General features: G+C 42.8%; 1 protein-coding gene across 1 annotated transcript in view; it reads right to left on the bottom strand.

Annotated features, from left to right (window-relative positions):
* Positions 1–253: 253 nt before the first annotated feature.
* The window catches only part of LOC141052979 (uncharacterized), a 118379-nt gene continuing 94470 nt past the window's right edge, over positions 254–24162 (bottom strand). Inside the window, exons 9-15 of the mRNA XM_073550307.1 lie at positions 9065–9080; positions 4687–4885; positions 4378–4557; positions 4171–4294; positions 3990–4087; positions 3734–3794; positions 254–2445 (exon numbers count right to left, since the gene is read on the bottom strand). Of these exons, the coding sequence (XP_073406408.1) occupies positions 1292–2445; positions 3734–3794; positions 3990–4087; positions 4171–4294; positions 4378–4557; positions 4687–4885; positions 9065–9080 (1832 nt within the window). The 3' untranslated portion in view covers positions 254–1291. The remainder of the gene's footprint in view (positions 2446–3733; positions 3795–3989; positions 4088–4170; positions 4295–4377; positions 4558–4686; positions 4886–9064; positions 9081–24162) is intronic.

Raw genomic sequence — 24162 nt, 5'->3', positions numbered from 1 at the left:
GCTAGCTCTGACAGGGATTAGCATCACAGCCTATATTATAAAGGGGAAGGGAGTGGCTAACTGAGCTCAGCTGCGAGCACAGAGTTTTCCAACATGGCCGATTAACCCCTGTTCTGCCAAAAGGAATAAACATCATTTAAAATGAAGAAGTGCTTCTTCTCAGCGCCGAAGTAGGAGCAATCAGATGCTACAGTATTCTGGCTCCACACTAACGCTGTAACCCTGTGACAATAGCGTCATAGAAACAAATTATTTTTTTCAAACAATATATTTTATTTGTGAAAGTTATAAAACAATGAAAATTATATAAATTTGGCATTACCATAATCGTACTGACCTAAAGAATGGATATAACACCTCTTTGGTACAGCATGGTGAATGGTGTAAAATTTAAAATGTAAAAAAAAATAAAGAACTGCTGTTTTTTTCTATGCCTTTGCATAAAGAGTGTATAAAATCTGGTTAATAAGTTATATGTGATCCAAAATGGTACCACTGATTAATACAAATCATCTCACAAAAAAAGGGTGTTATACGTACCAGACACGCATCGGTATTTTTTTATGGACAATCTGTGAATTTACTACCATTTTAATGTTTCTTCAATAAAATAACAGTAACCACCGACCGACCAAACCGCTGCACGACCTGCTCTACCCTCGCCTACTGTATTATCACCCATCCCTTGAAGATTGTGAGCCCTCGCGGGCAGGGTCCTCTCTCCTCCTGTACCAGTTATGACTTGTATTGTTTAAGATTATTGTACTTGTTTTTATGTATACTCCTCCTTACATGTAAAGCGCCATGGAATAAATGGCGCTATAACAATAAATAATAATAATAATTATAATAATAATAATAATAAAATATTCAAGATTTTATCTCCATCGGAGCTGAATATATTTTTCTGGATTCTCACATAAAAATAAGCTCTCATACAGTTACATTGAAAGAAAAATAAAAATGTTAAGGCTCTTTGAATGCAACAGAAACAAGAAAAATGCATCACCTTGAAGGAGTTAATTGACATTCACACTTTTGAAACTTTTCTGTTTTGTTTTATTGGTCCTATACTTTTAAAAAATGGTTACTTCCCTGTGTTAGTTCTTTCAAATTCAAGAAGAATTTATGTGCAATTAGAGCTGAAATTTGAAAAATCATTATCCATAAGCGATGCATAAAATGGATTCTACACTTTCTGACTCCAATGATGTTTTACAAGATCTGATTTTTTTTAAACATTACATACATTCTGACCATACATGCTGTTTATAGCTAATGTTAGTTCAATTTAAAGATAACTTTTCTGATGTGAAAGAAGATTTGATTTATGTGTAAAACAATTTCCACTTTCTAAACATGAATATTGCTTAGTCCCTGTGTGAGTTCTCCGGTGTTTAATAAGATTTGATTTACTTGCAAAACATTTCCCACATTCTGAACATGAATAAGGCTTCTCCCCTGTGTGAGTTCTCCTGTGTTTAGCAAGATTTGATTTACTTGCAAAACATTTACCACATTCTGAACATGAATAAGGCTTCTCCCCTGTGTGAATTCTTTGATGTTTTATAAGAACTGATTTGTGGAGAAAATATTTCCCACATTCAGAGCATAAATATGGCTTCTCCCCTGTGTGACTTCTCCGATGTGTAGCAAGATTTGATTTCTGGCTAAAACATTTCCCACATTCTGAACATGAATATGGCTTCTCCCCAGTGTGACTTCTCTGATGAATAGCAAGATTTGATTTTTCCTTAAAACATTTCCCACATTCTGGACATGAATATGGTTTCTTTCCAGTATGAATTCTCTCATGTTTAAGAAGATATGTTTTCTGCTTAAAATACTTCCCACACTCTGAACATAAAAATGGTTTTTCTCTTGTGTGATTTCTCTGATGTCGGATGAGACTTGATTTCCGGTTAAAACAGTTTCCACAATCTACACATGAAAATGGCTTCTCCTCTGTATGAATTCTTTGATGCCTAACAAGAATTGATTTCCGTTTGAAACATTTCCCGCACGATGAACATGAAAATTGGTTTTCGTCTGCATGAATATTTTGATGTGTTATAAGAATTGATTTCCATTTGAAACATTTCCCGCAAAACGAGCATAAAAATGGGTTTTCATCTGTGTGAATTTCTTGATGTTTAACCAAATATGTTTTGAGAGGAGAGGTTTTGTCCAGTTCTAAACATGAAATTGACTTTTTTGCTTCGAGAGCACTTTGATTTTTAAAATTCCTCTGGTGACTTTTATTTTTCTTAATAGCCTGTGATAAATCAGAAGATAGGACCTGTTTAAAAACATCAAATGATAGATCTTTGCTGTCAAGGGATGATGGAATATCTGGAGTAATGAAATTCACTTCAGTGATATCTTGTCTGATATCAAGGTCATCTGATTCAAAAGCTTCTCCCTCTGATCTCCTGGCACAGTCATCTGCCAAGAATAAAACCAATTATTAGTTATGAATAAAAAAAAAAACTAAAATATATTTTTATAACATTACTATTAGAGTTGAGCGACTTTGGTCGGATCGGGTTTCGTGAAACCCGAATGAAACAAAATTTGAGTTGGATGAAACTGGTCCGACTAGGGCAAAAAAAGTCGGAGTTTCGTCCGAAACCCGACCCCAAAGCAAGTCAATGGGAAATAAAAGTCAGCATTGAGTGGATGAATGTCATCTGCTCAATGCTGACTTTTATTTCCTATTGACTTGCATAGGGGTCGGGTTTCGGACAAAACTCCGACTTTTTTTTGCCCTAGTCGGACCAGTTTCATCTGACTCAAATTTTGTTTCATTCGGGTTTCACGAAACCCGATCCGACCAAAGTCGTTCAACTGTAATTACTATATAAAATAATCATGTAGAAAAGTTAAATTATTCATTAAAGCAAAAATATTTCACAATCTAAAAGTAGACCTCAGAGCAAAAACCAGTAGAATGTAATGTTAGACCATCAAGTTAGATTCTAGTATATTTTCAATTCTATGTTGAAGCCAGCATCTTCATAGAGTCATACTTCAGTATTCCTGTCACCACTATTTTGTAGTATGAAATCGTTAAGGTGAGCAAAAAATTCTCGTTCATCATTTTAAGATTGTGTTTTGTGAATAGAGATTGAGGACTTCTTCCCGCAAAATAGAGAGTGGAAAATATGTTATTCAACCATTTCATTCACGATTCTTGTCATGTAAAAACACTTGTCATAATTTATTATAATCGCACCATTCAGAGCGAATCTAAAGGCTTACATAGGCATTTTGAAACACTTACTGGAGTATTAGGCATGATAAATTGCTGCTATGCTGAAGACCAAAGAAGGTCCAAAGCACTACTAAATTGGGGTCTATAATAAAGTGGTTATTTTGTATATATCTGCACTGTATTCCGTTAACACACAGTAACATGATACAAGTCCAAAAGGAAATAAAGATTCTAACATTCCAAAATTGGAACAACAGATGGTCAAGAAAAAAAAAACTCATTCACATAAGAATATATCATGTCCATATACCATATTGATAAGGTAGAGCATGTGCTATCATCTATAACAGTATTATAATTACATCTACGTTTATCATAATTAATATTTTGTGTGAAGAAGGGAAAATATACTGAATAAAAACTGAGCGATCACAGAGAATAAAGAATCAGAACAAAATAATTATATCCAGTGACTGATAAGAATCTGTGACTTCTCTGCATTTAGTGGTTACTACTCACCTGGGTAGTCATATGTAGGAATCTCCACTTTACACCACTCTTCATCCGCGAGATCTTCACCCTGAAACAAATATTGTAAGAGTCACAGACAGATGAAGTCACATCTATGATCAGCTCTAATCCTGCCATCTCCACCGTTCTCATTACACAAGTATAAAACATATAATACTGGTGGATAAAACAAGACTGAGCACAAGACCTTCACAGCCGTCTACACATCATAGGGGAGATCTCATGACACCTTCTCTCCATCTACCTGATGATCCTGAGGAACATCGGGATTTTCTTGTTTACAGTCCTGTGAAAGAAGAGGACGGAGACATCTCTCTGGTGTTGTCCTCTTACTGGATAGATCTGGAGGAAACACATACAGGGACTGAATTCATTCTTTACATACAGATAATTATAGGCCGTGTGTATTTAGTCTTGTCTATTACCTGTTGATGTGAGGGGTTGGGGAACCTCCATCATGACGTCCTTGTACAGATCTTTGTGTCCTTCTAAATACTCCCATTCCTCGATGGAGAAATAGACGGCGACATCCTGACACCTTATAGGAACCTGATACATACAATGATACCATCATCCCCCCGATCCAGTCATAGTGTTACTGTATAATGTCCCAGCATTCCCAGCAGTGTCACCTCTTCAGTCAGCAACTCAATCATCTCGTAGGCGAGTTCTAGGATCTTCTGGTCGTTGATGTCCTCATATATCGAGGGGTGAGGTGGAGGCCCCATATTTGGGCTCAGGGTTCTTCCCCATCCCTCAGACACAGGGGCCTGACAGCGCTCACTAGAGGTCTTCTTCACTACTGTGTAATCCTGGTTATGGAGAGACACATTAATAAATCTCACTACAGACATTTCCAGAGTCCTCACCTCTCCAGTTCTGTCCATCTGTTATTCCCATAGATAAGAATGATGTAATGTGATGTCATCAGAACCTCTCACCTCTCCAGTAAGCCGGAAGAGGATCTCTAGGGTGAGGTGTAATATCCTCTCCGCCATCTTGTCCCTGCCCCTAACCATCCTTGACATGTCAATCAGGAAAATTGTATTATATAGAAGATCTCCACTGAGAACATCCAATATTGTAGGGATCTGAATGGGGAGAAGATGACGATGTAACATCATAAAGAATTTTGTGTAGCTATACAATTACTGGAGATAATAAAGTGAAACATATCAGGAAATAATATAATGTGTAGATTTTCTATTTATAATCTATCAATGATTGGAAAATCCCTTTTATCCCTCGTAGAACAATGCCCAAACTATTGCAAATCTTAATTATAGAGGCTACTTAACTCCTTAGGGTGCTTTCACATTGCGTACTTGCCCAGTCTCAGTGGTCCTTTCGAGGCTTGCATCCGAACCCCCCATGGGCATATGTGTGCTCTGTCATGCATTTTTTTTGCAGGTACATGCCTACCGGAGGCAGACACCTGCAATAGACTGCATCTGGCTGTCTGCTTCCAGTAGGTGTATATGCTCAAAAATATGCTTGTGAGCGCGCAGGTTGTCTCTGTCGGAACCATTATTATCAATGGCCCATTTGACGCATACTCCCAAAACACATTTTGCAGGGGGTTCGAATGCAAACTCTGACAGGACCACTGAGAGTGGGCAAGATCGCAATGTGAAAGGGGCCTTAGATGTTGTGATCTATAGTGACTGTAGCACCGGTGCCCGTACCTCCGCGGGGATCCCATCGGGGTCCTCGCTCTCGGTCAGCTCCCCGTTGCCCAGCCTCAGTCCCTGGCTCCCCTCCTGGCACGCAGACAGCAGATCTCCGGGTATGATTCTGAGGTCGCGCGTGTGCTCCCAGTCTCTTAAAGAGACAGCGCGCATTTTTTAAAAATGCTCCGAACCAATGATAGAACAGTGAGTACTATTTCTGGCTCCTCTGCTATAGAGGAGCCGCCGGAGCAACAAGTGTTTCCTGTTGTTAGCTTCTGGTTCCGTGTGCTGTCGTGCCTGCATTTTGTCTGTGTACCGCCAGTGTCCAGTCAGTATCCTGCTAACACTGTTTGTCTTCTCAGACTGTCTGCCGCTCGTTACTCCGTTACCCAGGACAATACCAGTGCTGCCTGTACCAATTCTGTATTGCTTAGCCGCTTGCCGTGGGTCAAGTCCACTGCTACCTGCTATCTTGGCCAGTCCACCTGTTCTTCGGGGTCAGTTACCACGTGTCCGGGGTCTAACTGGAGGTAGCACCTGTGTCCCTCGGACATTCCAATCTGACCCTGCTCGAGGGGTCTTACTACGGATGTCTGGGGACCGCATAGTCGTGCCCCCTTCGGAGCCCCCCGGACCGTGGTCCAGTGGTTCTACTAAAATAGCAATAAACGAATGTACACTGCAACATCTGTGCCTCCGCTTCCATTCGTTACAGTGACCGTCTCATCCAGATGGTTAAACATCGCATCGGCATCTCAAATGTGATTGCAGGGTGTTGATAGTCACCATGGCAGCCAGAAAAAACAAAGGTTCCGGTACTTGTAAAGTGATGACATGAAAATGATATTTTTTTCCCAGTAATGAGATATTATTGTGGAAAAGTTGTACAAGTATTCTCTATACGTCATTGTTATCACACTAATTGTATATGTAATAATCAGAAATAATAGAGAAGCGTCTGTCTGTCTCCTGCTCACCAAAAATATATTTACCCTTTCACCCTCAGGGCAATTTTCCGCTTTTTGCTCCCCTTCTTCCCAGAGCCATAACTTTTTATTTATCTGTCAATATGACCATGTGAGAGCTTGTTTTTTAGCAGGAACAGTTGTACTTTTGAAAGACACCATTGACTTTTCCACATAATGTGCTGGAAAATGGGGAAAAAATTCCAAGTGTAGTAAATTTGCAAAAAAAATAGTGCAATTCCACAATAGTTTTTTGAATGTTTTATTTACCATGTTTAATAAATGCGAAAACTGACCTGGCATTACGACTCCCCAGGTCATGAAGAGTTTGTAGACACCAAACATGTCTAGGTTCTTTTTTTCTTTAACCCCTTAGTGACGAGTCAATCTTGACCTTAATGAGAAAATGGAAACGGTCTTAGGAGCGCAGGAAAGAGACTCAGACAAGAGATGGGGTTAAACCACAACGCGTTTCGATGGAGAATCCGTCTTCATCAGGTGAAACTTCCACCTGATGAAGACGGATTCTCCGTCGAAACGCGTTGTGGTTTAACCCCATCTCTTGTCTGAGTCTCTTTCCTGCGCTCCTAAGACTGTTTCAATTTTCTCATTGCTCCTATCCTCCATTGGAGGTTTTCGGCTGGAGCTGCGGTGGAGACCTGACATTTTTGTCTGCCCCTGGGTTGCTTCCTAAGCGCTCCTCTATGACCGCTTATCACTGACTCTTAATCTTGACCTTAATGACCAAGCCAAATTTTACAATTCTGACCACTTTCCCTTTATGAGGTTATAACTCTGGAACGCTTTAATGGATCCCGTTGATTCTGAGATTGCTTTTTCGTGACATATTGTACTTCATGTTAGTGGTAAAATTTCTTTAATACTACTTGCGCTTATTTACGAAAAAAATGAAATTTGGCAAAAATTTTGAAAATTTTGCAATTTTCAAACTTAATTTTTGTGCCCTTACATCAGAGAGTGGTGTCACACAAAATAGTTAATAAATAACATTTCCCACGTCTACTTTACATTAACACAATTTTGGAAACATAATTTATATAGACCCAAACTTTTTTATTTTCACAAGGGTATCAGGAGGAAATGGACGATAAACTCTGTTGTGCAATTTCTCCTGAGTGCGCCGATACCCCATATGTGTAAAGCCACTGTTTGGGCTCATGGCAGGGCTCAGAGAACGAAAAATTGGCTGGAATCGATGGCAGACACCATTTTGCGTTTGGAGACTCCCTGATGTGCCTATAGAGTGGAAGCCCCCCAATTCTAACTGCAAACATAACACAGTCCTAACCCCAACACACCCCTAACCCTAATCCCAACCCTAACCATAATCCCAATGCAACCCTGACCCCAACACAACCCTAACCCTAGCCCCAACCATTACCCTAGCTCTAACCCAAACCCTAGCCCAGAGCCTGACCTTAACTGCAAAGAATGAAAAAAATATATAAAAAAAATTATTTTACTATTTTTACCTAACTAAGGGGGTGACAAAGAAGGGTTTGATTTACTATTTTTTGCATTTTGATTAGTGTGATAGGGTCTATCACAGTGATCAAAATGAACCAAAAGGAAAAATCTATTCTTGTTGCCGGATACCGGTCGGCAGATCTCGGCGGGCACACTGCGCATGCGCCACCATTTTCTTCCGGGAAGATGACGTGGAGAGCCGGGGTATGGAGCAGGAGGATCCAGGGACGTCGGAGGTAGCAGGGGTCATCAGGGGACCCCATTTCTCTCTCCTCTAGTATGCTATATCACATCTGAGGAGGGAAAAATTAATTGAAAATCGGATTTTTTTTTTTTGCAATCACTATTATTTGTGAATAATGGCGATCACAAGAGTGGGGACGGTAAAAACCGTCCCGAATCATGTTTTACGGGGTCTTGGCTACCGGGGGTAGAGATTTTCTGACGCTCGGGTGCACTATACCCTTATTTCTCAGTGGCGTTAAAAGGCGTATTGGAGGTTATAAAGGGGATAAGCGGTAAAAAAAGAAATCCAAAGTTTGTAAGAAAAATAAATGTTGTCATTTTCCAAGACCCTTAGCGTCTCCATTTTTTGTGATTCGGGGCTGGGCGAGGGCTTATTTTATGAGCGCCGACCTGACGCTCTTTCTATACGATGTAGGAATAGACAAGATCTTTTGATCGCCCGTTATTGCATTTTGTTGAAAGCTGCGGCAACCCAATAAAGGTAATTTCATGCTTTTTTTTTAATTATGCCATTTACCGATCAGATTAATTTATTCTATATCTTGATAGATCGGGCGATTTTGAATGCAGAGATATACAAATACGGGTATATATATTTTTTATTATTATTTTAATGGGGCAAAAGGGGGCGATTTGACCTTTTGTGTTTTTTTTTAACTTTTTACTGGTTTCATTAGTCTCCTTAGGAGAATTGAAGCTGCGATCTTCTGATCTGATCGCCTGTGCTGCACAGAGCAGGAACTCAGCACTCCTATGTATAGCAGAAATCATCGTCTCCTATGAACGCCGGCCACCTGTGTAAGGGAACATGACAAATAATCAAACCAGCTGTCAAGTGATGGGAAAGATGCGGGCTCAGCGCTAGAGCCCGCATCAAAGAGAGGGAGACGACCTTAAATGTACCTATATGCCCAAGGTCATGAACGGGTTAATAGAAGTCGATCAGTTACCTTATATGTAAAAAGCCTGAAACAGAGAAACAGGAGGAAAAGAAAACTTATAAAAGTCTGGGACAAAGTGATGTCAAACTTCAAAAGATGTTCAGCACTGAAGGGGTTACTGCCCCCTGTGCCCAGTAATGGAGGGGTTACTGCCCCCTGTGCCCAGTAATGGGGAATCTCCAGCACCTACCTCCACCTGCAGAGCCGCACTCCACATATATGGCTGCTCTGTGCGCACAGGACCTGGGATGAGGTCACAGGAGGGGAGGAGTCAGGGGGTCACATGATCAGGGGCCTCAGTGTATGCAGGGCTCTGCTGTGCTGGGTGTCATGGTGCTGGATGAGGGGAAGTTTCTGTGTGGGGTCAGGAGGGATTTACAGGGTGGATATAGCAGAGCCGTGTGTACGAGGTGTACGGAGCGGAGCCGTGTGTGTATGAGGCATACAGAGCGGAGCAGTGTGTGTACGAGGTGTATGGAGCAGAGCCATGTGCGTACAAGGTGTACGGAGCGGAGCCGTGTGTGTACGAGGTGTACGGAGCGGAGCCGCGTGTGTACGAGGTGTACGGAGCGGAGCCGCGTGTGTACGAGGTGTACGGAGCGGAGCCGCGTGTGTACGAGGTGTACGGAGCGGAGCCGTGTGTGTACGAGGGGTACGGAGCGGAGCAGTGTGTGTACAAGGTGTACGGAGCGGAGCCGTGTGTGTATGAGGCATACAGAGCGGAGCAGTGTGTGTACGAGGTGTACGGAGCAGAGCCATATGCGTACAAGGTGTACGGAGCGGAGCCGTGTATGCACGAGGTGTACAGAGCGGAGCCGTGTGTGTTGAAAGTGTATGGAGCAGAGCCGTGTGTGTTGAAAGTGTATGGAGCAGAGCCATGTTTGTTGAAGGTGTACTGAACGGAGCCGCGTGTGTAAGATCTGTATGGAGAGGAGCCGTGTGTATGTACGACAGCTGTGGAGCATATCCACGGGTGTACAGAGCAGAGTCCCGTGTGTACAAGGTGTACGGAGAGGAGCCGCATGTGTGCGAGGTGTACGGAGCGGAGCACGTGTGTACGGAGCGGAGCCGTGAGTATGTATGACGGCTATGGAGCATATCCGCGGGTGTACGGAGCGGAGCCGCGTGTGTACGAGGGGTGCGGAGCGGAGCCGCGTGTGTACGAGGTGTACGGAGCGGAGCCGTGTGTGTACGAGGGGTACGGAGCGGAGCCGCGTGTGTACGGAGCGGAGCCGTGTGTGTATGAGGCATACAGAGCGGAGCTGTGTGTGTACGAGGTGTACGGAGCAGAGCCATATGCGTACAAGGTGTACGGAGCGGAGCCGTGTATGCACGAGGTGTACAGAGCGGAGCCGTGTGTGTTGAAAGTGTATGGAGCAGAGCCGTGTGTGTTGAAAGTGTATGGAGCAGAGCCATGTGTGTTGAAGGTGTACTGAACGGAGCCGCGTGTGTAAGATCTGTATGGAGCGGAGCCGTGTGTATGTACGACAGCTGTGGAGCATATCCACGGGTGTACAGAGCAGAGTCCCGTGTGTACAAGGTGTACGGAGAGGAGCCGCATGTGTGCGAGGTGTACGGAGCGGAGCACGTGTGTACGGAGCGGAGCCGTGTGTATGTATGACGGCTATGGAGCATATCCGCGGGTGTACGGAGCGGAGCCGCGTGTGTACGAGGTGTATGGGGCGGAGCTGTGTGTGTACAAGGTGTACAGACCGGAGCCTCGTGTACGAGGTATACGGAACTGAGCCACGTGTGTACAAGGTGTGTGGAATGGAGCCATGTGTGTACTACATGTACAGAGCAGAACCATGTGGGTACAGAGCAGACCCGCGTGTGTACTAATTGTGTGGAGTGGAGAAGAGTGTGTACGACGTGTATGGAGCATATCCATGTATGTAAGTAGCAGGCCCGCGTGTGTATTAGATGTATAGAGCACGTCCATATGTGAGCGTAGCCGCGTGTGTACAAGGCATGCAGAGAAGATCCATGTGTGTTCAAGGTGTATGGAATGGAGTCGCATATGTACCACATGTATGGAGAGGAGCCACGTGTGTACAATGTGTATGGAGCAGAGCCACGTGTGTACGATGTGTACGGAGAGGAGCCGCATGTGTACATCATGGCATACAGAGAAGAGCCATGTATGTACAAGGTGTAAGGAATCGAGCCGCATATGTACCACGTGTATGGAATGGAGCCGTGTGTGTACAACGTGTACAGAGCAAAACCATGTGTGCAAGGAGCAGATCCATGTGTGTAAGTAGCGGAGCAGCGTGTGTACGAGGTGTATGGAGCGGAGCTGTGTGTGTATGATGTGCACAGAGCAGAGCCACATGTGTATGGAGCAGAGCCGTGTATTTGTACAATGTATATGTACACAGCGGAGTCGCGTGTGGGTAATATATACACAAAGCAGAGCTGTGTGTGTATAATATGTACAGAGTGGAGCTGTGCATGTATGATGTGCATGATGCCGAGCGATGTGTATGTGTATGCAGCAGAGCCGTGATTGTATGATGTATACATAGCAGAGGTGGGTGCATATGATATGTACGAAGCGTTGCTGTGCATGTACTTGGAGGGACACTGACTGTGAAGTCAGGGCTGTGGAGTTGGTAAGCCAAACCTCCGACTTCTCAATTTCCATGACAACAACTCCGACTCTGACTCCCTCATACATGGCTCATGTTTAAGTGATAAATTTACTGTGGTAAAATGGTAACATCAGGCTTTTAATCATTATTATGACACAATAATCAAGCCATTTAGATAGAACATAAAATATATTTATTGGAATACAAATTTAGAACAAAAATTTTGCATATTTACAATTTATTATACACTATGCAGTAAGTGGAAAAAAGTTTTCAACAAAAACATACTGAATAAGGCTGGTTTCACATTCGCGCTTTTTAAGCGCACGCACGGCCGGGGGTAGCTCCGCCCCCGAGCCGGCTCTCTGCCCGGCGTGCCCGCCCCTTCCTTGTAGCGCCGCCTCCTAGCGCACAGCGGCGCCTGCGATCGGCGCACCCTATCTTTAGCATAGGGTGCGCAGATCGTGCGCAGGCCGTGCGCTAGTTGCGCTTTGACCTGCGCTGCGCACTTTTGACGGTGCGCCGTGCGCGCCAAAATCAAACTTTTCGGATTTTGGCGCGCACGGCGCACCGTCAAAAGTGCGCAGCGCAGGTCAAAGCGCAACTAGCGCACGGCCTGCGCACGATCTGCGCACCCTATGCTAAAGATAGGGTGCGCCGATCGCAGGCGCCGCTGTCCGCTAGTAGGCGGCGCTACAAGCAAGGGGCGGGCACGCCGGGCAGAGAGCCGGCTCGGGGGCGGAGCTACCCCCGGCCGTGCGCGCGCTGAAAAAGCGCTAATGTGAAACCGGCCTTACATTTGTGCAGTCTATGAATTTGTTCTGAGAAATAGTATCACCTCCATCAGATCCTCATTTATAGATTATCTCAAATCTGACCTAATTATTTTAAGGCTAGAGAACAACCTCTCTACACTAACTTGGGTTGGTGGCAAAGCGGTAACCACATGGGCAACATCTCTAACAATTTCAGGGTGTAAAGGAATTGCCTCGTGCACAGTCAGCTTTGATGAACGATTGAATTCTACTTTGAAAGCAAGTGAAAAATGTTGCTGAAATATTATCAATCTCTTTTCTATGGGGGTGTAATCTGTTTCCCTTCAGCAACGCTTTGCCTGCTCCATGTCATCAAAATACTTGTCAAAATCAAACTCCTCATCTGATGAGGTTGAAGAAACGGCAGGACCTGAGTCCTCTTGCTCTTGGCCGTCCTGTAGCCCACTCATCCTAACTGCTACATCAATCAGAGCTTCTTTTCCTTTAGTAAGCTGTTGATCATCCAGCAATATACCATGGCTCGGGTCCACATAAACAGCTGCCAGAAGAATTTTATTTTCTAATAGCAGTGTCTCTCTCCATTTCATTGAAGCAGCTATGCCATCTGCGATTAAACCTCCTCTTTGGGACAGGCAAAACAACAAGTTCTTCCACTCCTTTATAAAAATGGCAGGAGTTAAATCCTCAGCTTGTAACTTCTTAGTCATTGTAAATGGGTGATGAAGCAATTCCTTCAATTCAACCACCTGTGTCCATTGACCTTCATGTAGTGTTACCTGAGGGTTGGTCATATCTATAAGGAAGGGTTTCAGCTCAAGCAATCACTCAATCATTAAATAGGTGCTGCCCCACAGAGTGGCTCCACAATTGCCCCTTTTCCAGCACGTCTCTTCAAGATGGAATCAATTTTAGGGGTTCTGGCAGCAATAGCCAATTTCCTCACTTCGCTAATCAGAGTTCCAGCATGTCCCTCTTGCAGACTATCTCTTATTGCCAGCTACAGCTTGTGCACAACACACCACATGTGATGAATAGGAAAGAGGTGTGAAGCAACTTCAACAACATCATCTAATTGTAAAGAATCACTTTGCTGTTCTTCTGTAGAAATATTGGTTTGTTTCTCCGTTATGAGAACATGACTGTGGCTTTCTCCTCCAACATTCTGAATGTGAAATGTTCTTCTAGCTGCTGTTCACCTTCATTATTCTCATTCATCAGTGTAATTGTACTTATGTTTGAAGCATTATTAGTTACAATAGGAAGAACCTGTTCTTTTTTGCGTTCATAATCTTACAGAACTTTTTCCACCAAGGTCTGAAGAAACTGGCTGCTGTGATAAGTTTTAGTATCTTTTACTGCCAGCATCATAGTAACAATTTTTGTTGTTGTCACAAACATATCGAACATTGATAGCAAAATAGTTCACTCTGTGATGTGTGTAGGCATCAATTTTAAGAAACACAAAGAGTGTCTTAAGAGTCTTTTTAAGATCTTCCTTTTGTTTAAGGGCTTCTTCAATCACTAATTTTCGAATACTTTCTCTTCTAGAGAAACACCAAGTTTGTGGGCCATTTCTCCATTAAGAGCTGTAGAAGCTGGTTGTGCAAATAATGTTAATGGTACACCGTCCTTCACAACAAGCTGTATGAGCTGTCTTTTAAACACATCTGCTGTCATTGTTACAGTAACTGTCACTTACAAAATATCTTGTAACAGATATTTGAGATGCTCTTTCCTCCTCCTTTGCCTGGAGAGAAGTGCTGGGCTCTGGTTTCTTGGTGCTGCTGTGATCTTTTTCAATCACAGCTCTGTAAACTTCAAGGTGGCAGCTTTGTAAATGTCTTTTTAGATTGGAAGCTCTTGAAGGAGCATTTTAACCACTGCCTGAATATGCACTGATTTTGGCATCACAGCATTTGTTTTCATCTCGGTCACTTATACACTGACACACAAAATGTTTTTTATTTTGAGTCTGTGAAATGCTGAAATACAGCTGACTTCGTAAGATGCTTCTTTAGACATTTTGTAATTATGTAAATTCGCTCTCAAAATAATTTTGTCCTGTAAAAAAATAAGGTGTATAGTAATTCCTGCAAGAATAGGTAATCATGCACTGTATAATTTAAGATAGAAATAAAACAATCTTTGCTTAAATCAATAGGACAGATGATAAGTATAAAGTTTGTGAAATATGTTAGATAGCTTTACGTTGAACTTTCAATGTCAGGCTTGTCTCAGGGTACAGCTCACTAAATGCTTCACATCATATTTCTTCACAGTCTAGGAAGAGTCATGGTGCTGGATGAGGGGAAGTTTCTGTGTGGGGTCAGGAGGGATTTACAGGGTGGATATAGCAGAGCCGTGTGTACGAGGTGTACGGAGCGGAGCCGTGTGTGTATGAGGCATACAGAGCGGAGCAGTGTGTGTACGAGGTGTACGGAGCAGAGCCATGTGCGTACAAGGTGTACGGAGCGGAGCCGTGTGTGTACGAGGTGTACGGAGCGGAGCCGCGTGTGTACGAGGTGTACGGAGCGGAGCCGCGTGTGTACGAGGTGTACGGAGCGGAGCCGCGTGTGTACGAGGTGTACGGAGCGGAGCCGTGTGTGTACGAGGGGTACGGAGCGGAGCCGTGTGTGTACGAGGTGTACGGAGCGGAGCCGTGTGTGTATGAGGCATACAGAGCGGAGCTGTGTGTGTACGAGGTGTACGGAGCAGAGCCATATGCGTACAAGGTGTACGGAGCGGAGCCGTGTATGCACGAGGTGTACAGAGCGGAGCCGTGTGTGTTGAAAGTGTATGGAGCAGAGCCGTGTGTGTTGAAAGTGTATGGAGCAGAGCCATGTGTGTTGAAGGTGTACTGAACGGAGCCGCGTGTGTAAGATCTGTATGGAGCGGAGCCGTGTGTATGTACGACAGCTGTGGAGCATATCCACGGGTGTACAGAGCAGAGTCCCGTGTGTACAAGGTGTACGGAGAGGAGCCGCATGTGTGCGAGGTGTACGGAGCGGAGCACGTGTGTACGGAGCGGAGCCGTGTGTATGTATGACGGCTATGGAGCATATCCGCGGGTGTACGGAGCGGAGCCGCGTGTGTACGAGGTGTATGGGGCGGAGCTGTGTGTGTACAAGGTGTACAGACCGGAGCCTCGTGTACGAGGTATACGGAACTGAGCCACGTGTGTACAAGGTGTGTGGAATGGAGCCATGTGTGTACTACATGTACAGAGCAGAACCATGTGGGTACAGAGCAGACCCGCGTGTGTACTAATTGTGTGGAGTGGAGAAGAGTGTGTACGACGTGTATGGAGCATATCCATGTATGTAAGTAGCAGGCCCGCGTGTGTATTAGATGTATAGAGCACGTCCATATGTGAGCGTAGCCGCGTGTGTACAAGGCATGCAGAGAAGATCCATGTGTGTTCAAGGTGTATGGAATGGAGTCGCATATGTACCACATGTATGGAGAGGAGCCACGTGTGTACAATGTGTATGGAGCAGAGCCACGTGTGTACGATGTGTACGGAGAGGAGCCGCATGTGTACATCATGGCATACAGAGAAGAGCCATGTATGTACAAGGTGTAAGGAATCGAGCCGCATATGTACCACGTGTATGGAATGGAGCCGTGTGTGTACAACGTGTACAGAGCAAAACCATGTGTGCAAGGAGCAGATCCATGTGTGTAAGTAGCGGAGCAGCGTGTGTACGAGGTGTATGGAGCGGAGCTGTGTGTGTATGATGTGCACAGAGCAGAGCCACATGTGTATGGAGCAGAGCCGTGTATTTGTACAATGTATATGTACACAGCGGAGTCGCGTGTGGGTAATATATACACAAAGCAGAGCTGTGTGTGTATAATATGTACAGAGTGGAGCTGTGCATGTATGATGTGCATGATGCCGAGCGATGTGTATGTGTATGCAGCAGAGCCGTGATTGTATGATGTATACATAGCAGAGGTGGGTGCATATGATATGTACGAAGCGTTGCTGTGCATGTACTTGGAGGGACACTGACTGTGAAGTCAGGGCTGTGGAGTTGGTAAGCCAAACCTCCGACTTCTCAATTTCCATGACAACAACTCCGACTCTGACTCCCTCATACATGGCTCATGTTTAAGTGATAAATTTACTGTGGTAAAATGGTAACATCAGGCTTTTAATCATTATTATGACACAATAATCAAGCCATTTAGATAGAACATAAAATATATTTATTGGAATACAAATTTAGAACAAAAATTTTGCATATTTACAATTTATTATACACTATGCAGTAAGTGGAAAAAAGTTTTCAACAAAAACATACTGAATAAGGCTGGTTTCACATTCGCGCTTTTTAAGCGCACGCACGGCCGGGGGTAGCTCCGCCCCCGAGCCGGCTCTCTGCCCGGCGTGCCCGCCCCTTCCTTGTAGCGCCGCCTCCTAGCGCACAGCGGCGCCTGCGATCGGCGCACCCTATCTTTAGCATAGGGTGCGCAGATCGTGCGCAGGCCGTGCGCTAGTTGCGCTTTGACCTGCGCTGCGCACTTTTGACGGTGCGCCGTGCGCGCCAAAATCAAACTTTTCGGATTTTGGCGCGCACGGCGCACCGTCAAAAGTGCGCAGCGCAGGTCAAAGCGCAACTAGCGCACGGCCTGCGCACGATCTGCGCACCCTATGCTAAAGATAGGGTGCGCCGATCGCAGGCGCCGCTGTCCGCTAGTAGGCGGCGCTACAAGCAAGGGGCGGGCACGCCGGGCAGAGAGCCGGCTCGGGGGCGGAGCTACCCCCGGCCGTGCGCGCGCTGAAAAAGCGCTAATGTGAAACCGGCCTTACATTTGTGCAGTCTATGAATTTGTTCTGAGAAATAGTATCACCTCCATCAGATCCTCATTTATAGATTATCTCAAATCTGACCTAATTATTTTAAGGCTAGAGAACAACCTCTCTACACTAACTTGGGTTGGTGGCAAAGCGGTAACCACATGGGCAACATCTCTAACAATTTCAGGGTGTAAAGGAATTGCCTCGTGCACAGTCAGCTTTGATGAACGATTGAATTCTACTTTGAAAGCAAGTGAAAAATGTTGCTGAAATATTATCAATCTCTTTTCTATGGGGGTGTAATCTGTTTCCCTTCAGCAACGCTTTGCCTGCTCCATGTCATCAAAATACTTGTCAAAATCAAACTCCTCATCTGATGAGGTTGAAGAAACGGCAGGACCTGAGTCCTCTTGCTCTTGGCCGTCCTGTAGCCCACTCATCCTAACTGCTACATCAATCAGAGCTTCTTTTCCTTTAGTAAGCTGTTGATCATCCAGCAATATACCATGGCTCGGGTCCACATAAACAGCTGCCAGAAGAATTTTATTTTCTAATAGCAGTGTCTCTCTCCATTTCATTGAAGCAGCTATGCCATCTGCGATTAAACCTCCTCTTTGGGACAGGCAAAACAACAAGTTCTTCCACTCCTTTATAAAAATGGCAGGAGTTAAATCCTCAGCTTGTAACTTCTTAGTCATTGTAAATGGGTGATGAAGCAATTCCTTCAATTCAACCACCTGTGTCCATTGACCTTCATGTAGTGTTACCTGAGGGTTGGTCATATCTATAAGGAAGGGTTTCAGCTCAAGCAATCACTCAATCATTAAATAGGTGCTGCCCCACAGAGTGGCTCCACAATTGCCCCTTTTCCAGCACGTCTCTTCAAGATGGAATCAATTTTAGGGGTTCTGGCAGCAATAGCCAATTTCCTCACTTCGCTAATCAGAGTTCCAGCATGTCCCTCTTGCAGACTATCTCTTATTGCCAGCTACAGCTTGTGCACAACACACCACATGTGATGAATAGGAAAGAGGTGTGAAGCAACTTCAACAACATCATCTAATTGTAAAGAATCACTTTGCTGTTCTTCTGTAGAAATATTGGTTTGTTTCTCCGTTATGAGAACATGACTGTGGCTTTCTCCTCCAACATTCTGAATGTGAAATGTTCTTCTAGCTGCTGTTCACCTTCATTATTCTCATTCATCAGTGTAATTGTACTTATGTTTGAAGCATTATTAGTTACAATAGGAAGAACCTGTTCTTTTTTGCGTTCATAATCTTACAGAACTTTTTCCACCAAGGTCTGAAGAAACTGGCTGCTGTGATAAGTTTTAGTATCTTTTACTGCCAGCATCATAGTAACAATTTTTGTTGTTGTCACAAACATATCGAACATTGATAGCAAAATAGTTCACTCTGTGATGTGTGTAGGCATCAATTTTAAGAAACACAAAGAGTGTCTTAAGAGTCTTTTTAAGATCTTCCTTTTGTTTAAGGGCTTCTTCAATCACTAATTTTCGAATACTTTCTCTTCTAGAGAAACACCAAGTTTGTGGGCCATTTCTCCATTAAGAGCTGTAGAAGCTGGTTGTGCAAATAATGTTAATGGTACACCGTCCTTCACAACAAGCTGTATGAGCTGTCTTTTAAACACATCTGCTGTCATTGTTACAGTAACTGTCACTTACAAAATATCTTGTAACAGATATTTGAGATGCTCTTTCCTCCTCCTTTGCCTGGAGAGAAGTGCTGGGCTCTGGTTTCTTGGTGCTGCTGTGATCTTTTTCAATCACAGCTCTGTAAACTTCAAGGTGGCAGCTTTGTAAATGTCTTTTTAGATTGGAAGCTCTTGAAGGAGCATTTTAACCACTGCCTGAATATGCACTGATTTTGGCATCACAGCATTTGTTTTCATCTCGGTCACTTATACACTGACACACAAAATGTTTTTTATTTTGAGTCTGTGAAATGCTGAAATACAGCTGACTTCGTAAGATGCTTCTTTAGACATTTTGTAATTATGTAAATTCGCTCTCAAAATAATTTTGTCCTGTAAAAAAATAAGGTGTATAGTAATTCCTGCAAGAATAGGTAATCATGCACTGTATAATTTAAGATAGAAATAAAACAATCTTTGCTTAAATCAATAGGACAGATGATAAGTATAAAGTTTGTGAAATATGTTAGATAGCTTTACGTTGAACTTTCAATGTCAGGCTTGTCTCAGGGTACAGCTCACTAAATGCTTCACATCATATTTCTTCACAGTCTAGGAAGAGGGGAGGAGGGAGGGAGCATGTTTGTGCTGAATCTTATTCCAGAAAACACACACAAATAAATATGTCCTCATCAATCCTGTTACTGTATTTGAGATGTTAGAAAATAGTTTTTCCCCTTATATTCTAAGTATAGTGTATATAAGTCATCAGAGCAGCTAATTTCTCCAAACATGAGCTAATAGGAAAAACAAACTAATATATCAAGCAAACAGAGACAACATATACTGGACTATTGATTTATGCACAGTTTATTGAAAGTTTAGATATGTTTTAAGAAGTACTTACCTTCCTTAATCCTACTTTCCTGTTCACTTCAGAAGTTCTGAGATGAATGTAGGCTTTCCTTCTCTGTGTGTTTGTTATTTTTTCCCCTTACCTGTAGAGGAGGAGCTTCACTACTTATCATGAACATAAACTGCAGCACAGATTCATCTCAGCTAAAAGTCTACACCTTAGATCAGCAATAGGACACAAATTTATAGGACATCTCATAACTTTCCCAAATTCTTATGAAAAAATATAATAAACTGCATTGAACTACTGTACCCAATTTATTATATATTTTAGTAGTCGGTCCATTTTATACTAACTCCGACTCCACCAAAATGGGCTCCAACTCCACGACTCTGACTTCACAGCCCTGTGTGAAGGGTCCCTTTACAATACTAGTTTGTGGTATAAAATCCTCATAACCACTTCCCTTTTACACAGCAATTTTTAAATGTTTTATGAAAAGTTACACAATGGACATGCTGGTATAGATCAATGGGATTAGTTTCCATAGGGATATATATATTGAATCTAATCTGAATGTATTCAATATTCTGAGAGATTGGATTCCATCTGCTTCTACCTGGAAACCAGCAGGTGAGATGTCTGTATATGTAAGTTCAGAATCTTCTTGTGTTTAAAGAGGAATTTTATTTGCAGAGGTGTGGCACTGCCATGGACACGGCCTGTGGGCCTTCATACGCCAATCTCTAACTTACTGGGAGACACACATTTTTGACAGTGAGATTATGGGATTTTCTGTCACATGATGTAGTAATAGTTAATTCACTAAAAAGGTTCACTGATATTACAGATTAGGTCTACAAGGTTATGTGATGGGATGTTACTCCAGGGAACTAGTCGGATTGCTAAATGTGGAGTTAGGAATAAATTATTCCCTTATTATCAGACAATTTGCCTCATTGAGTTTTTTTACTTCCTCTAGATCAATATCTTAGGGTATAGGTTTATAGACTGTCAATGTACAGTTGTGGCCAAAAGTATTGACACCCCTGCAATTCTACATAGTAACATAGTAACATAGTTATTAAGGTTGAAGGGAGACTTTAAGTCCATCTAGTTCAACCCATATCCTATCCTAACTTGCCCTAATATGTTGATCCAGAGGAAGGCAAAAAAAAACCCATGTGGCAACAGTAAGCTTCACATTGGGGAAAAAAATTCCTTCCCGACTCCACATACGGCAATCAGACTAGCTCCCTGGATCAACGCAATATTAAGGAGACTAGTGTATATACCCTGTAATATTATACTTTTTAAGAAAGGCATCCAGTCCCTTCTTAAATTTTAGTAGGGAATCACTCATTACAACATCATATGGCAGAGTGTTCCATAGTCTCACTGCTCTTACAGTAAAGAATCCGCGTCTGTGAGTATGCTTAAACCTTCTTTCCTCCAGACGTAGAGGATGCCCCCTTGTCCCCGTCACAGGTCTAAGAGTAAAAAGATCATTAGAAAGGTCTTTGTATTGTCCCCACATATATTTATACATTGTAATAAGATCACCCCTAAGCCTTCGATTCTCCAAACTAAATAACCCCAAGTGTAATAACCTGTCTTGGTATTGCAGACCCCCTAGTTCCCTAATAACCTTGGTCGCTCTTCTCTGCACCCGCTCCAGTTCAGCTATGTCTTTCTTATACACCGGAGACCAGAACTGTACACAGTATTCTAAGTGTGGTCGCACTAGTGACTTATATAGAGGTAAAATTATGTTCTCCTCATGAGCATCTATGCCTCTTTTAATGCATCCCATTATTTTATTTGCCTTTGCAGCAGCTGCTTGACTCTGGCCACTAAATGTGAGTTTGTCGTCCACCCATACACCCAGGTCTTTTTCAGAGACTGTTTTGCCCAGTGTTTTACAATTAAGCACATAATTATATTCTGTCAGATAATACTCAGTTTCTTCCTGAAAATGATTGTAAACACAAATTCTTTGGTATTATTATCTTCATTTAATTTGTCTTAAATGAAAAAACACAAAAAGAATTGTCCTAAAGCCAAACATAAAAAAGAGGGTGAACAAAAGTATTGGCACTGTTCGAAAAATCATGTGATGCTTCTCTAATTTGTGTAATTAACAGCACCTTTAACTTACCTGTGGCACCTAACAGGTGTTGGCAATAACTAAATCACACTTGCAGCCAGTTGACATGGATTAAAGTTGACTCAGCCTCTGTCCTGTGTCCTTGTGTGTACCACATTGAGCATGGAGAAAAGAAAGAAGACCAAAGAACTGTCTGAGGACTTGAGAAACCAAATTGTGAGGAAGCATGAGCAATCTCAAGGCTACAATTCCATCTCCAAAGACCTGAATGTTCCTGTGCCTACTGTGCGCAGTGTCATCAAGAAGTTTAAAGCCCATGGCACTGTGGCTAACCTCCCTAGATGTGGACGGAAAAGAAAAATTGACAAGAGATTTCAACGCAAGATTGTGTGGATGTTGGATAAAGAACCTCGACTAACATCCAAACAAGTTCAAGCTGCCCTGCAGTCCGAGGGTACAACAGTGTCAACCCGTACTATCTGTCGGCATCTGAATGAAAAGGGACTGTATGGTAGGAGACCCAGGAAGACCCAACTTCTTACCCCGAGACATAAAAAAGCCAGGCTGGAGTTTTCCAAAACTTCCCTGAAAAAGCCTAAAACTTTTTGGAAGAATGTTCTCTGGTCAAATGAGACAAAAGTAGAGCTTATTGGGCAAAGGCATCAACATAGAGTTTACAGGAGAAAAAAGAGACATTCAAAGAAAAGAACACAGTCCCTACAGTCAAACATGGCGGAGGTTCCCTGATGTTTTGGGGTTGCTTTGCTGCCTCTGGCACTGGACTGCTTGACCGTGTGCATGGCATTATGAAGTCTGAAGACTACCAACAAATTTTGCAGCATAATGTAGGGCCCAGTGTGAGAAAGCTGGGTCTCCCTCAGAGGTCATGGGTCTTCCAGCAGGACAATGACCCAAAACACACTTCAAAAAGTACTAGAAAATGGTTTGAGAGAAAGCACTGGAGACTTCGAAGGTGGCCAGCAATGAGTCCAGACCTGAATCCCATAGAACACCTGTGGAGAGATCTAAAAATGGCAGTTTGGAGAAGGCACCCTTCAAATATCAGGGACCTGGAGCAGTTTGCCAAAGAAGAATGGTCTAAAATTCCAGCAGAGCATTGTAAGAAACTCATTGATGGTTACCGGAAGCGGTTGGTCGCAGTTATTTTGGCTAAAGGTTGTGCAACCAAGTATTAGGCTGAGGGTGCCAATACTTTTTTCTGGCCCATTTTTGGAGTTTTGTGTGAAATGATCAATGTTTTGCTTTTTGCTTCATTCTCTTTTGTGTTTTTCATTTAAGACAAATCAAATGAAGATAATAATACCAAAGAATTTGTGTTTGCAATCATTTTCAGGAAGAAACGGAGTATTATCTGACAGAATTGCAGGGGTGTCAATACTTTTGGCCACAACTGTACTTTCCAATGTAAAAACTATGAAATTATAGAGACCAATCGGCTGACCATGAGCAGTGATGGCTGCATTACTTTGACGATTTGTTTATAATTTCAGGGCACTGAGCATGGGCTGGGTCATTTCATGGACCAACTCAACAAAAGAGGCAGAAACCGATAGCCAACTATAGACTAGCGACCATAAAAACCCACATCTGTAATCTCTTTGTTCCACATGACATCTAGTCACCATCTATTAAGTTTATCCCAGTTGGGCAGTTCTTCTGGATGAGGGGAAGTATATTTTTGTTCTCCAAATTTGAGACTCAAGCGAGAGACCTCAAATCAGGTTTCAAGCTAGTGGTTACAGATATAGATCTATAAAACATGGACATAATTCGGCCTAGATGACCCCACTGCTGTAATCATCAGTAAGAAAACAAAATGTGGTTTGTTTCAACTTTTATTGGTGAGCCGGACACTATGAGGATCATTGTACAATGACATTGCCCCATTATAAAGTCCGATCTAAACTTGACTGAATGTTTATCTAATTATCCACTCATGAAATCTAGAAGGCATAATCTGAAAGATCTTCAGGTTCTAAGTCATTATACAGACAAGAATCAAAACTTTGTCGTGGCTGATATCCGTGTGGCAATTACGTAGGTTGTGTAAATATCTGTCGCATCACCTCTATCGATTCTGTGGATGGTGTATACCAATTTAAATAAATATTAACATATCTTGCAATCCTTCCAATGTGGTTTATTATGCTACATGTTATTATACCCAAAAGTTTATATAAGCAAGATATATAGACAGCTAAAAATCTGTGTATGAGAACATGTATGCAACAATATTGTAGCCTTGACGGCTATGGATATTTCTCAGTTTCATAACATTTTAAGATGTCTC

Source organism: Dendrobates tinctorius, unplaced genomic scaffold (genome assembly GCF_039654945.1).
Source record: "Dendrobates tinctorius isolate UK_male_01 unplaced genomic scaffold, ASM3965494v1 ptg000164l, whole genome shotgun sequence".
NCBI classification, from domain to species: domain Eukaryota; kingdom Metazoa; phylum Chordata; class Amphibia; order Anura; family Dendrobatidae; genus Dendrobates; species Dendrobates tinctorius.
This window is presented reverse-complemented; position numbering and strand designations above follow the sequence as displayed.